The sequence below is a fragment of the Anguilla anguilla genome, chromosome 7 (genome assembly GCF_013347855.1).
Source record: "Anguilla anguilla isolate fAngAng1 chromosome 7, fAngAng1.pri, whole genome shotgun sequence".
Taxonomy (NCBI): Eukaryota; Metazoa; Chordata; class Actinopteri; order Anguilliformes; family Anguillidae; genus Anguilla; species Anguilla anguilla.
In genome coordinates, this window is record NC_049207.1 from 22,619,758 (window position 1) to 22,634,643 (window position 14,886).

At 46.4% G+C, this 14,886-nt stretch overlaps 2 protein-coding genes across 5 annotated transcripts in view; one reads left to right on the forward strand and one right to left on the reverse strand.

Annotated features, from left to right (window-relative positions):
• exoc6b (exocyst complex component 6B) overlaps positions 1-3,493 on the reverse strand; it is a 102,379-nt gene extending 98,886 nt beyond the window's left edge. For 3 of the 4 annotated variants that reach the window (XM_035426633.1, XM_035426635.1, XM_035426634.1), the window contains exon 1: positions 3,296-3,493. In XM_035426633.1, coding sequence (XP_035282524.1) covers positions 3,296-3,384 — 89 coding nt within the window. In that variant the 5' untranslated portion in view covers positions 3,385-3,493. The remainder of the gene's footprint in view (positions 1-3,295) is intronic. The other variant, XM_035426636.1, reaches the window with a different exon arrangement.
• Positions 3,494-6,366: 2,873 nt separating this feature from the next.
• cct7 (chaperonin containing TCP1, subunit 7 (eta)) lies at positions 6,367-14,639 on the forward strand. The gene is made up of 12 exons (XM_035427604.1): positions 6,367-6,459; positions 7,984-8,137; positions 8,675-8,781; positions 9,050-9,175; positions 9,412-9,464; positions 9,637-9,808; positions 10,117-10,281; positions 10,801-10,989; positions 11,352-11,449; positions 12,196-12,328; positions 13,126-13,332; positions 14,024-14,639. Exons 1-12 carry the CDS (start codon positions 6,454-6,456, stop codon positions 14,246-14,248), a joined length of 1,635 nt encoding a protein of 544 aa, XP_035283495.1. The 5' UTR covers positions 6,367-6,453; the 3' UTR covers positions 14,249-14,639.
• The last annotated feature ends 247 nt before the right edge of the window (positions 14,640-14,886 follow it).

Below are 14,886 nucleotides of genomic sequence, written 5' to 3' on the forward strand. Positions count from 1 at the left end.
ACACGTACACACACACAGACACAAGCACACGCACGCACACAGATGTGTTGGCATCACACAAACGGTGCACACGTCCCCTTTTCCAGCCCTTCTCTCCCTGACAGTGGGCGCTCGGCAGCTCCTCTCCTCTCGGATCCTAAAACAGGCGCACCGTTTGCGGAAGGCAGGCGGAACGGTGGAAAGTGTGAGCTGCGTGTACAGACTGGGAGAGAGACAAGCAAACACAGGCCTCCGGGCAGACCAAAGGGCCCGACTCAGACCGACTGCTAAATATCCCCAAACAAACACAGGCATGCCTACACATCAGACGTACATCTATTAAACAAACATGATACATCTACATACAAATCGATAAAACAAACATCTCTACACTGTGTGGCCTTCTTTCCCTAGAGAGAGAGAGTATGAGGGTGACACAAATTGTGACACAGGTAGGTTACCCTCATAGGAAATATGAGACCTCAGTTTATTTCATCAGTACTACTACTAATAACACTAATATTAACAATAATTATTATATTTAATAATGTTATTTAGGCAGAACTTTACGGTAAAGCTCAAAAGACCCCCCACCTCAAATGACACTGGTGCCCTGTCCTTGTGTGAGTAACGGTAAAACAGGCAAACAAGTGCCAAAAACGAAACGGCAACAGATGCTGGAACAGGGACATGAGCTTTTGCACAAACAAGCCTTCCCCTCCAGAACACTTTGTGTCTCTCTCAAAGGGCCAATAGCAAAAACCATGACCCTGGGGTCAGTTGTCAAGTTCCCCGAAATGACTGTAAGCTCTGGTGTGTTGTCATGGGCGACGCACCATCCAGACAGGGACCCAGAAGCCATTTCCCAGTCTGTAAAAAAAGAGGAGGGGCTTTTCAGCCGGACAGTAAAGCGTCTGAGCAGCAGTGTCAGGCCCCTGCGGTCACTCTGCTCAGAGATCTAGAACTTTCCCCGACCGCCGCTAACTGCCACAGGTGCCACGGCCAAGAGCCAATGCACTCACAGAGGATCCATGTGTCCTCACTTAGAGCCTAAGTAGGTTAGAGCTGCTATGTGTTAAGCACACGCACAAACACAAAGGCGCACACAGACACACAGACACACGGGGGCGGGATTTCACATTTCAGTAACAGGACGGAATTTTCAGACACCACTCTCATTCTATTTTTGAACGAACACAAGAATCGGTAATGGTGAAGTGACTAGTCCATTAGCACAGATGGATACATTCTGTCCCAGAAACAGAGAGGGTCAACTTCGCTCAGGCAAAGATCAATTGCATCCGCGCCTATTAGGACGCGGCAATTTAATTTTCCAAGAACACTTAGGAAAACTCTCCGATGGGCTGCTCGAGATTTCAACATCAGCATCGCGGACCTCCAAACAATAACGCAACATCATTCGTTTTAACGAGGAAGTCCAGGCGACTGTCGTTAATAGGCTATTGTCTGAGATGCAGTTCAGGGACAGACGCGCACAATGAACTTTAAAAAAATGCAGAATTAGAATTCTGTAGCCTGTTCACTGTGGTCCGTGCAGTCTTAACTGTATAAACCGAAATGAGAGGCACTGAAGTAATGGACACCGCCGGTGGTGTGTCAATGCTACAAGTGTGATTGGACAGGCATGAACCAGGATGGTGTCAATCAAGGATGATGACTATGTTCAGGCACAGAAGACCACACCATCTTTAAAGCCACAAGGAACATTGCTTAGAACTTCTCTGTAATCAAGACAGCAAACGTTATCGATTTTGAACAGGTTTCAAATATCTAAGTATTTCGCAGATAGGACCAGGGATTCTTGGCAACGGAATATTGTTGTTGTCATACCTCACTGCTTTCTGCAGGCATGGTTCTGCAGGCAGAACAATGACTCTTAACAATATTTTAACGGAAATCAGGTTTCTGAAATCCACATGGCAATACATAGGCTAGGCCTACACGTTTACACAAACATAAAGGGCACGTTTGGAAATGCATGCGACCTTTATACACGAAACAATTATGTGTTAACAAAATCAATGTTTTGTTAATTTCCTATGCAGTCATATCGCATAACAACAAACTAATGTCCAGACTCCAGCAGACAACAATACAACACTGACACAAAACAACTGACTTATTTATTTTTTAATCTGTTTTTACTAAGGTTATTTAACAAATATAGCTATTCCACCTAAGTGTGGGGGGCCTTGGTTATTATTAAAATTAACATAATATTGATGCTTGTATGGAAATGTTTACTAAATGACAAGTCTGAAACATCAGCCACCTGATACTATTTTATTATTATTATTATTATTATTATTATTATTATTATAACGTGACACATACCACCACTTGCTTCAGTACAGTTAGCAAACAAGTTAACTAGTTTGCTACCTAAGCAAGCGAAGTTAGAGTTGGGAACATTACTGAAAATACGTCGGGAAAATAATGTTACAACGCCCGCAACTGACCAACTAAGAGCGAGGTAGCATTATAAATAATAAATACACACCTTCAACACAAATAGAACTATATGATATCAACCAAATGTATTTATATTCGCATGCTAACATTAACGGAGACGGTTGAAGAACAACGAAATAAATGGCTGTCTGGCTGAGGTGATTCAGCTGCGAATAGCGTTGCTGCTTGTTTTCTTCCAGGGGGACGTAGCCAGCTAACTAACACTTAGCCAAGAAAAGAGTAAACTAGCTATTTGTGTTCCAGCGAATTTAGGCTACTAATCTAGCAGGCATATTACCGAACACAAATATGTCGTAGGGCAGTGTTTGTAAACTAATGTCAGCTGGCGCTGTCTCGTTAATACTAGCTAGCGGTTAGTTTGCTAGAGCTAACGAGCTCATTAAAGTCACGACAATGAGAATTGTTAACGTTAGCTGGTGCTATATTTGGCCGATGTAGCAAGGCAGCTAGCTAGGTAGCTCACTAACAAGAGCTAACATGTTAACATTAGTCTGGGCTGAATTGCCCCAAGGTGAAAATGAAACGAGTGGATGTCAGTATTTTCCATATTGTGCATATCAGCATGGCAACATTCATGGAAAACACTGTGCTTCTGTTCATCTCCACCATGCCCCCCGGTTAATGTCTCAGTGACTAGAATATCAATTGCTGTCAGATCATACGAGTGGCTTGAATCTACAAGTTTCAAAAGCAGTCTCGAAGTCTCCTGGAGTTATTGATTCAGGGAGACTCCCTTTTTTAAAAATCACTCCTTGGTCTCAGTGGGAATGCTTACAACCAGACGAGATCTGGCCATACCTTCTCCAACCGAGAGGCTTCTTACCGTAGAGTGGGTCCAATGCAATTGGTATCGGTGCTCTCAATCTCCCGCAGGATCCGTTCGTGTTCCGCGGCTGTCTCCAAACTCGCCATCTTCCATATCCCAGTACACGGTGCTCGGCTGCGTCACCTAAAAAAACAGCGTAGATATCCCCGGCTCCTCTTCCTACTTGCGGTCTACTTCCCCTTTGTTACAATCTGCTACAAACATTAGCACCGCCCCTGGCGCCTTCTGTGAATGGCTGGTAGATATTGCTTGTCTCCTGATTCGTGCACAATGCCTCGCGCATTTCAATTTCTCTATGAAAGTATATGGTCGATTTTTGACTCAAATGTATAGAAATTTGAAACGACCCCGACCGCTTTTTTTGTGTCATTTGTAGATTTAACTGTGAACTCCCCATAAACAGGCTTTTCGCAGCCATAAAGTAAGAAGGCTGATATTTCTATGAAAGATGCAGTTGTAACGCACCGTAAAATGTCCAAATATGTCATTTTTAAGGGGAGCATGCCAAAAAGTTATGCAAACAAGGTTTGCTGTGGGGTTGGGCCTCTATATACCGTCAGTGGGTGGGCCAGTTACAATAGAGTGTATTACCTTGGAGGTCAAATCCAAGTACTCAAACATTCCTTTGACTGTGTATGAAATATGCACCACATGGCCAAATGTATGTGGACACCTGACATTCAACATCTCATCCAAAATTATGGGCATTAATATGGAGCTGGTCCACCCTTTTCTGCTATAACAATCACCACTTTTCTGTGAAGGCTTTATACTAGATGGAGCATTGCTGCAAGGATTTGCTTCCATTAAGCCAGAAGAACAGTAGTGAGGTCGGGCACTGATTTGGCAGTTTGTTCCTGGCTTGCAGTTGTCTCTCCAAAATGGTCCCAAAGGTGTTGGGTGGGGTTAAGGTCAGGGCTCTGTGCAGGCCAGTCAAGTTCTTCCACACCGATCTCGACAAAACCATTTCTATATGGACCTCGCTGTGTGCCGGGGGAAATTTTCATGCTGAAACAGGAAAGGGCCTTCCCTAAACTGTTGCCACAAAGTTAGATGCATCGAACCGTCTAAAATATCATTGCATTAAGATTTGCCTTCACTGGAAGGGGCCTGGCCCAAACCATGAAAAACAGCCTCAGACCTAGGGGTGTCCAGATAGTTTTGGTCATATAGTGTAACTCCTGTCACCACTCTGTTTTTTGAAAAGCATGGTCACAAACTCAACAACACAGGCGTACCCACTTCACACATCAATTAACAATACACATCAAAGATTTTAATTTACATTATTACTCAATTAATTTGGAAAAAATAAGTTTTGTTTTGAGCCCACAGGACCTTTATCCATGCCTATGGATGTTGGGGAATTGCACTAGTTCTCCAGCCAAAGTAGATAATATTTATTTGGTGTCCCCCATCAGGGGCCATGTTCTTTCTTGTCATAATAGGCATGTGCATGCTGACAGCTCCCAGCTCACCACGGGAGTGTCATGTGCCCTTCACACCTTGCTGTTTATAAAGCCTTTATCCAAGTAACTCCACCCATGTGCAGCCATAGCTGGCTCACTGCCGCTGCAGTAATCCCAATGTCTGCCCCACTGGTACACAGACAACATAAATACCCGGCTGAATACCCTCTTCCTTGCAATACTGATTACCAAAGGAAAAAGCAAAGGTTTCTGTATTGGACTCTCTGGTATGCTAGGGATCACAATAATGACTCCATTAACTTGCACAATCCGTCCTTTCTTACTAAAATAATCTGTAACTTGCATCTGCAGTTATCAACATACTGCATATTGCTTGAGAGTTTCGGTACAAACTGCTCCACATAGTCTGTCATCACTTTGATTTTATTGTAAGGCTATTAAATATATCACCCACTGATGTCAGCATGCATGCACAAGACTGAATATATTACAGGTACGGAGCTGAACAATAACCCTATGTAAATTTTCATCATCTGAAAATCATTTTCATTCCTCACTTATCATTTTGTATTATGACCAAAGTGCTTGTTACTGTATGCTGGTGGTTCCCAAACTCAGTCCTAGGGCTATTTCCCATGTTCATATTGTGCTTATTGTGCTACATTGTAAAATTGAATGGTTTTTAACAGATTAAATTAAAGACTGATGTGAATCAGTATGCTCCTACCTGATGAAAGTGTGGACACCTGGCCTCTAAAACTAACCATCTGGATGATAATGAAGGATTAAAAAACGAAGCAAATGATAACAAACCAAACCTACATTGTGTTAATAAGTCTGAGGAAATTAGAAACAGAAATTCCTCAGTCTGTTCAGCATACACAGGGGGGCCCCAGGACCGAATCTGAGAACCACAACACAGAGCTGATCAGTGAAGAAAAATGTTCATGGTACTCCTGACTTTAGAAGGATGGTGATACTAAGCAGTGTGCAACTTTCTCCCAATACCGCGACTCAGCAGTAGATGGTGCAACTCTCGCCAGATACCGTCTTTTTCACACCAATTTACATGGCAGACAGATACAGTATATTCAAGAGCTTATCAAATTACGCCACTGGGTGCCTATTACGTGAATTTGTGTGTTTTGTTTTGGCCATTTTGTTTAACTACACCCAACTAAACCAATCTGTTGATTCTGGATGAGGTTAAGTAAACAAAATCATAATCATACATTTCACAGTATTTCCTAGAGTTGGTTCAATTCCTTAAATTCTTAAATTTGGAATTTTCAATAGATTTCAAACTAGATCCATATATAAAATGTAGCCCACTTATATAGTTTCATATGTATTTCTTTGTTCTCCTAAATTTTAGCTAATTGTTGGTCTTTGAATCTTGAATTGTCAAGCCTTTCAGATTATCCAGGGGAGAGCAGAGAAATGTGCTTCCATTTCTTGAATAACCGTGACTTACTCAAAATTATTTAATCTTACATAATATATATCCACTACAGGTGTTCAAATAACGAGCAACACAATATGCAAAGAACAGTCTGTCCATTTCGTTTTGCACTAACTGTACGACCGGAACTCCCTGTTCTGAACAGGAAGACTTCATAGAGGCTGCTCAGTCTCTTGTGATAAAACGGTCTCTTAGAGAACCTTCTAGGCCGATGTGCATTCTGGGATTTCTGCCGGCATCAGGGTAACGTGAAAGCTTTCAAAATGATGGTGAGTTGACATATTCTAAGTCCAAATCCATCGCCATCTGATTCTTTTATGTTACAATTAAGCAACTTTAGAGGTTATTTTCAACAGAACAAGATCTATATTCATTTTTGTTTATTCGATATTTTGTTATTTTTCAGTGCGAACGCATGCATTTCCATAACTTCTAGGTAGCTATGGCTAGGAAGCGATGTCACTGTCTTGCCGCTCCCCATCGTGATTTAAGTCTTTTTTTGACTGTGGCCGTGGGCCCTCTTAGTTGGCGAAATCCTTACTTACACGATGATTAAATAGGTAGAACTGAGTATTGTACAAAAATCAGAGTGCAATCGTAATGAGCTAAGCAAAGCAGCTAACTAGCTGTTTTGGCTATTGTTCCATTGTATCGCAATGCTGAATTTTAGCTATCGTTAGCCGTATAGCATTCGTGTCTAAAAAGATTTCCAACATCAGATGGGTAGGTAGACGGTTGCTCAGTACGTCTCACAATCTTACACAATGAAACGTTAACTTCGTAGTTGGGGTTTTGAGAGCAGCTGATGAGTTTTCGAAAGGCACGGTTTTGTCCGCATCCCTTGGAAACGCCCGGTCGCCACTCAATTTTCATGTCTCGGCTAATGCCAGTGCTGCTAACTAACCTGCGAATGTTACCACTGAAGTCAGTAGTTATGGCCTTTTTACTTTACAGTCCGCAAGTAGTCTGCTTCACTGAACCCGATAAATTGCTGTTAGGCCTGTTAGCGAGTTAGTTAGTTAACGTAACGTTGTGAGACACACAGGCCACTTGTATCGAGGGTGGTAAATGAACGTTAATCTGAAAAGCTAGCAAGCTAATCCTGCACTCAGAATTGCGTAGCTAACGGTTTCCTAGTCCAACGTTGACGCAATGTTGATGCTAGTGGCTGGGATGTACTGGCTATAAATTACATTATTCGGTGCCTGAGATTCTTCAATTAAATCGGAATATTTGAGAATTGTCAGCTGCCACCATTCTAAGCAGTGATTTATATGTAGAGCTGTCGAGCTGAATTATCAAGTCAATTGTCAGTGTTGTCTCTTGCACGGTGTTGTTGCTTGTCATGCTATTGTGGCTGGTCGGTGATTTTCAGTGAGGTGATAATCATTCAGTTTGTAGTGTACATTAATAATAAAGTTAATAATGGCTTTCACTTTACGCATTATTGCGCATCCTACATATCCTGGAATGGCTCAGATAGCGATTAGCTGGGAATGCTATTTCGTTTTCTGGAGTGCGCACACAGGAGAGTTGATCTCTTCTCAAGATGTAACTGAGGAAGTGTGAAAGATCGTTGTTAATGTACAGAGAAGGCACACTTGTTGAATGTTGATAAAGGTGTGTCCTTGAGTCACATGGGTCTGCAGGGACCACTAACCCAGCCAATGCAAATTGTAACTGAGTGAATAATAGTGATTTTTTTCTAACAGCTTCAGGTGAACGTTGAAACCATTATAGTCGTGAAACAGTACGATCAAGCTTTGTCATTAACCCAACCCCCTATCTCCCAGCCCACACCAGTTATCCTGCTGAAGGAGGGGACAGACACGTCGCAGGGGGTCCCCCAGCTGGTCAGCAACATCAATGCCTGCCAGGTGATCGCCGAGGCCGTCCGCACCACCCTGGGCCCCCGCGGGATGGACAAGCTCATAGTGGATAACCGAGGTGAGGGGGAGGGGCTTCCACCTCACTGTGTTTAGACTAGGCATGGGGGGGAGCCGGTTCAGGTGTTTCTGTTGCCAATGGTTACGCTGTTAAAATTGAATGTGACTGGTAGCAGCCTTAAAACAATAAAAGAACTAAAAAATGTGTGTGTATCTGAACATTAGTGATGTGACTATTAAAGAGGAACCATTACCGGGCAAGAGGGGGAAGCTGTGTAATCATACAGCTTCATGGCCGACCAGCCTGTTCCTCAGCCAAACTGCAATAATGTGCTGATTGGACAGCTGAGTCACCCCTGGCTCCAGGCTGTTCTGCCCTTGTGCATACATCTCGATTTAGAGCACAGATGCCCCCGGACAAACCTAGACTGATTCTCAACCCTGATTCTGTCTTAGATTTGCACACACCTTTAAGATCTCTGCTTTAATGTGTGCATCAATAGTGTTTTCGCTGGCTCTCTGTTTGCCAGTTCTGCTAATGCTAATACAATTGCAACTCACTAATTTGTGAGAGCATGTCGTTGCTTGTCTTGCCCAGGAAAAGCCACCATCTCCAATGATGGAGCCACTATCTTGAAGCTCCTGGACATCGTTCATCCCGCGGCCAAAACGCTGGTGGACATTGCCAAGTCCCAGGATGCAGAGGTGAGGGAACCGTACCTGGCCATCACACACGAGTGCAAATTAAAAACCATGTATGCTAATAGGACCGTTTTGTACTTAATGAGTAGTGAAGAAAATGTAGAACTCAATGACACAATCAAAATCTTGGCTGTAGCTATATTTGCACAAGCAAAGCAGAAATCGTGTTTTCTGTACTAGCCTGTAGGAGAAGTCATCGTGTGTTTTCAGTTTTGACGTTGTGGCGGTGTGTGGCTGCGCTCGGTAATGATTGGTCTCTGCTCCTGATCAGGTGGGCGATGGCACGACCTCTGTGACCCTGCTGGCCGCCGAGTTCCTCAAGCAGGTGAAGCAGTACGCGGAGGAGGGGCTCCACCCTCAGACCATCATCCGCGCCTTCCGCACCGCGACCCAGCTGGTACGTCCCTGCATACAGCGCACGCACACACATAAGCGCACAGCAACCATTATCCATATGTTCCATTATCCGTTCCACACACACACACACACAGTCTGTGCAGGGTTGGGTGTGCCTGGATTTGTGTGACAGAAATACACACTCACTGCAGTATGTGTACTGCAGATTCTTCTATTGTAGGCAGTGTTCTTCTGTTCTGCTGCTGTACTGAAAGCACAACCCTTTTTTCTCTGCAGGCTGTGAAGAAGATCAAAGAAATCGCTGTGACTGTGAAGAAGGATGATAAGCAGTGAGTCCATTTGCACGCGTGCCTTAACCTCGGTGGCTTTTTTGCTGCTGCGTTCTGATTTTTACATGATTTCTTGGGTGATTACACCCGGAGTGGAGATGAAGGTTATAGTAAGTCGTTCTGTGCCGTTGCCATCATGTGACCCCTGACCCGCCCCTCCTCCGTCTCCCAGCGAACAGAGGATGCTGCTGGAGAAGTGCGCCGCCACGGCGCTCAACTCCAAGCTGATCGCCGGGCAGAAGGAGTTCTTCTCCATGATGGTGGTGGATGCCGTCATGCTGCTGGACGAGCTGCTGCCCCTCAAGATGATCGGGGTGAAGAAGGTGCAGGGAGGAGCCCTGGAGGTGAGCTCTTTCGGCCTGGGGTTCGGGGGTGCAGATCTCAGGGGAGCGGGGGGAGTGGGGCTCAGGGCATGGGGGGGGGGTGGGACATGGGGTGCAGGGCTCAAGGCTCACATGCATCTAGGATTTGGATTCACACGGCTGTGAGGTCAGCGATTCTACAGATCAGGGGGGTGCAGGTTTTTGTTTTAGCCCAGCACTAAAACTCCTGATTCTACTTATCAAGGTTGTGATCGAAGACCGCGTCCGAGTCAGAGTTAATTAGTTGACTTGGGCGATTCGTCCTGTTGACTCCTCCTCTTCCCCCGCAGGACTCCCAGCTGGTGGCCGGAGTGGCCTTCAAGAAGACCTTCTCCTACGCCGGCTTCGAGATGCAGCCCAAGAAGTACGAGAACCCCAAGATCGCCCTCCTCAACATCGAGCTGGAGCTGAAAGCGGAGAAGGACAACGCGGAAGTCCGGGTCAAGTCCGTGGAGGTGAGAGCACCGCCTCTCTCTGGCTTTCCGCTGAAACCGCCGCACAGCTCCACATAGCGCTCGCGACAGAGCACTGGAGGGACTGTTCTCTCTTGGCCTGTCAAAGAAATCGCAGAAAGATTTTTTTTTCCCTTATGGAGGTGTACCCTTCAGAACAATGTGGAAAGTCTTTTTTTGAAATGTACACCAGGTTAGAAATGTTAAATTTGAAAGTTTTAATGAATATTGACAGAAATGTATTAACTCTGCAGATAGTCTGTCAGTCCCATAAATTATTGCAAGCAAATGATTGTCCTTTATGTTCGCTGTCCTTTATGTTTGCACTAGTGTTGTGTGTGGTGTATTGTTACAGCTGTTCCATCTGTGCTTAGATTAATTCCACCAGCCTAGCCGTGTGGTAATAAAAGAAACTTAAAGCAAATTGAAATCGATTGCCAGCTAACAAAATGAACACTAGCGACCCCTGCTGGCTGTCCCAGGGCTGCAGTAACGCTGTGCTCTCTGCCCGCTCCCCTGCAGGACTACCAGGCCATCGTGGACGCCGAGTGGAACATCCTCTACGACAAGCTGGAGAAGATCCACAGTTCCGGGGCCAAGGTGGTGCTGTCCAAGCTGCCCATCGGCGACGTGGCCACGCAGTACTTCGCCGACCGCGACCTGTTCTGCGCCGGGAGAGTCCAGGAGGAGGACCTGAAGAGGACCATGATGGTAGGAGGAGGGGGGGAGGGGGTGGAGCCCAATGCTGTGCTTTAACGGGGGAAATGGATGAAATGTATCGGTTGGGTGTAGGTGATGTCATCAGTGTCCCGTTTTAGGGATTATTCCCTCTGGGTGTGTATATAATTGCTGGGTATTTGCTGTGGGGACACAGAGACAGATAATTTCATAAAAAGAAAGACTGTGTTTGCAGACTACATGTATAAGATGGTCTGGCAAAAATAATTAATCTAACTTGTGCAGATTAATAATAATGGAAATTAATGAGTGAAATGGACAAAAGCGAATGTCCAGCATCTGTCTTCAGAGCTGTCAGTGTTCCCTTACTAATTAATTTGCACCGTGTCCTCCAGGCCTGCGGGGGCTCCATCCAAACCAGCGTGGGTTCAATGACCGACGACGTCCTTGGGCAGTGCGCACTCTTCGAGGAGGTCCAGGTTGGGGGAGAGAGGTAAGATCTACTTGCATCTGAACAACAGTTTTTTTTTTTTTTTTTTTTTTTTTTTTTTTTTTTCCCTCAAGATGTCGGGAGGCACTTTGCTCATTTGAAGAGCACTACCCGTGAAATTAACTGACATTAAATTTAAGCTCCCTTGGAATGCGTTTAAGTACTGGCCTGCTGTTTTATATGAATTGAGTTGAAGCAAGTTCTCGACAAGTTCAAGACTCCAGGGATTAGTCCTTTGATATTGAAATGTTTTAGTAGGTTGTGAATCTGGGTTCTCTAGCGGGTGTGGGTTGAGTCGTTGTGGGAAGCGTTGTTACGGAACTCACCTTAGTGTCGTTTTATTTATTTATTTATTTATTTATTTATTTAAATGAGATACAGGTGTCAGATTTTGTAATCTCATTCAAACTGGTGACGCTCCCTGGATTGCAGTGTAACCTCAGGAAAATGTTGGTCTTGATGTTCCCAGCTCAGGGGTTTGCAACCCTTGTCCTGAAGTACCCGTGATTGTATCTGATGTTTTTTCCATCCCTGGAGTGTGATGGATTATTGAGTCTGTAAATGCAGGGTATCTCCACACATGGCCACCTACATTCATTAGGCCGCATAATTAATGCCATTGCGTAGTAATAGCTTCGGCTGGAGTGAAAACCAGGTCCGGTTCAGGCGCTCCAGGAACAGGATCGCGGTCCCCTGTACCGGTGAGCCCACGGCACTGACGCGCGTTTGTTCGACGTCGCCCCCTGCAGGTACAACTTCTTCAAGGGCTGCCCGAAGGCCAAGACGTGCACCATCATCCTGCGGGGCGGGGCCGAGCAGTTCATGGAGGAGACGGAGCGCTCGCTGCACGACGCCATCATGATCGTGCGCCGCGCCATCAAGGTCCGGAGCCGCGGCGAGAAGCGCCGTTCCGTAGCGGTGCGGAGGAAGCACGGCTCCTTCCGCTCCAGCTCAGCCACTAATCGGACTGTTTGCTGCCTGACCCTCTCAGATTTTGCCTGGAACATTTCCATACTGGTTTCCAGACACTCTGAGCCAGTGAACCCTGAGAGGGCCCAACAGCAAACCCAGGGACCTGCATCATGAAGCGGGATTACAGAGTTAGCCGCAAAACTGCACAGAGTAAAACCGAAAACCTGGCTGTTAAGTTCAGTCCATGTTCCAGATTCGGGAGGCTTCCGGGTTTTACTTGGTGCCGTTGTGCGGCTAACTTGGTAATCCTGATTCGTGGTGCAGGCCCCTGGTTGAGCTGGCGTGGAATTACCTGCTTGTGTTCCTAATCGTTTCTCTCTGAACCTTTGAAGTTGATCTGCTGGGAATGGGACCAGTACATGATAAACGATAGTATTTTACAAATCTCACTGTGTAGAGCATACAGTCAAGAGGCTACCCGGTTCTCCATCATGGCTGGACTTTATACAGTACTGTCTTGTTTCTATACGAGCAAAAAAAAAAAAAAACTTGGGATAAATCAGTTGTTGTAATCCTCAAATATTACGTGATGTGTGTTTGTGTTGCTGTACTAGTCTTGTTTAAATTATCTTTTGAATGTATTGCATATTTTCTTGTGTGCTGGTGGTTAATGTGTGAGTGATGTGATTTTTATATATATTTTTTTGGATATAATGGCAGTGGGTGGGGCCACAGTGTTGGAGCTGACTCATGATTTGCTCTTTCAGAATGACTCCATCGTGGCAGGGGGCGGAGCCATCGAGATGGAGCTGTCCAAGTACCTGCGGGATTACTCCAGGACCATCCCGGGGAAGCAGCAGCTGCTGATTGGTGCATACGCCAAGGCCCTGGAGATCATCCCCCGACAGCTGTGTGATAACGCTGGCTTCGACGCCACCAACATCCTCAACAAGCTGAGAGCCAAACACGCGCAGGTGTGTACAAACACGCACACACACACACACACACACAGCTGAGAGCCAAACACGCGCAGGTGTGTACAGACACACGCACACACACACACACACACACAGCTGAGAGCCAAACACGCGCAGGTGTGTACAAACACGCACGCACAGAGAGCCAAACACGCACAGGTGTGTACAAACAAACACACACGCATGCACAGAGAGCTAAACACGCGCAGGTGTGTACAAACACACGCACACGCATGCACAGAGAGCTAAACGCGCTCAGGTACCACACACAAGCTCAGATCCAAACACGCGCAGGTGTGTACAAACACACGCACACGCACGCACAGAGAGCTAAACGCGCACAGGTACCACACACAAGCTGAGAGCCAAACACGCGCAGGTGTGTACAAACACACACACACACCCCCAAGCTAAGAGTCAAGCAGGCACAGGTACACTCTCATACTTGCATACGAGGCCAGGCTCCACACAGTGACGCTGGGTGTTTGGAAGACCAGAGAGCGCTGTGCTCATTTTAACTGTAGCAGCACCATAATTATTGCAGAGGTACTGCAGTGAGTAGTGCAGATGAAACGGTATGCGTTTTCTTCAGGGCGTGCGTGTGCGCGTGTGTGTGTGTGTGTGTGTGTGTGTGTGTGTGTGCGTGTGAGACTAACCCCGCCTCTCTCTCTCTCTCTCTCTCCTGCAGGGCGGCACGTGGTATGGGGTGGACGTGAACAATGAGGACATCGCCGACAACTTCTCGGCGTGCGTGTGGGAGCCGGCCGTGGTGCGCATCAACGCCCTGACCGCCGCCTCCGAGGCCGCTTGCCTCATCCTGTCGGTCGACGAGACCATCAAGAACCCGCGCTCCTCCATGGACGCCTCGCCCGCCGGGCGCGGCAGGGGGCGGGGCCGGCCGCACGCCCACTAGACCGGTCCCTGACCCCTCGTCCCTCGCCCCTCACCCCTCACCCCCCCACCCAGTTCGTAGGGCAGCGTCCAGCTCAGGCCTGTGTTAGTGACAGACTGCAGAATCCCTGCGTCTGTCCCGGTCTCCACTCGTAACCCGTTTCTGGTTAGTTTCACCTTATAAGTGTTTAATGCCCCCACGCCCGTGTGATTGGCTCTCTTCCATGTCCCAACCCCCGGCTGCCTCGGCGCACCAAGGGCGCCCCCTGCTGGAGCTGCCCGAACACAAAGCACTGTGCTCTGTAATGGCTCCGGTGTCCAGCGGTCCAGTACGGGCTGTTTAGTTCCACTCGTTTACCTTGTCTTTCACTCTATGGAGCTATTTATTGGACCATTAAACAGATGTTTCTTGAGCGCGTGTTCTGTCTTCATTGTGTACGTGTGTGTGTACGTGTGTGCGTGTGTGGGTGGGGGTGGTATGGTGTGGTGGTGGTGGTCATACACTTAGCAATTGGATGATGTGTTTGTGCTGACCTTCTGTTAAGAGCAAAATTGATAGGTGAGTGTTACGGAAATGACATGTTCTTAGTGCCCCTGAACTCTGAACTCTTGTTCTTGATTGCCACACTGGCCTTGAATGAAGATCACACACTTTGCAGA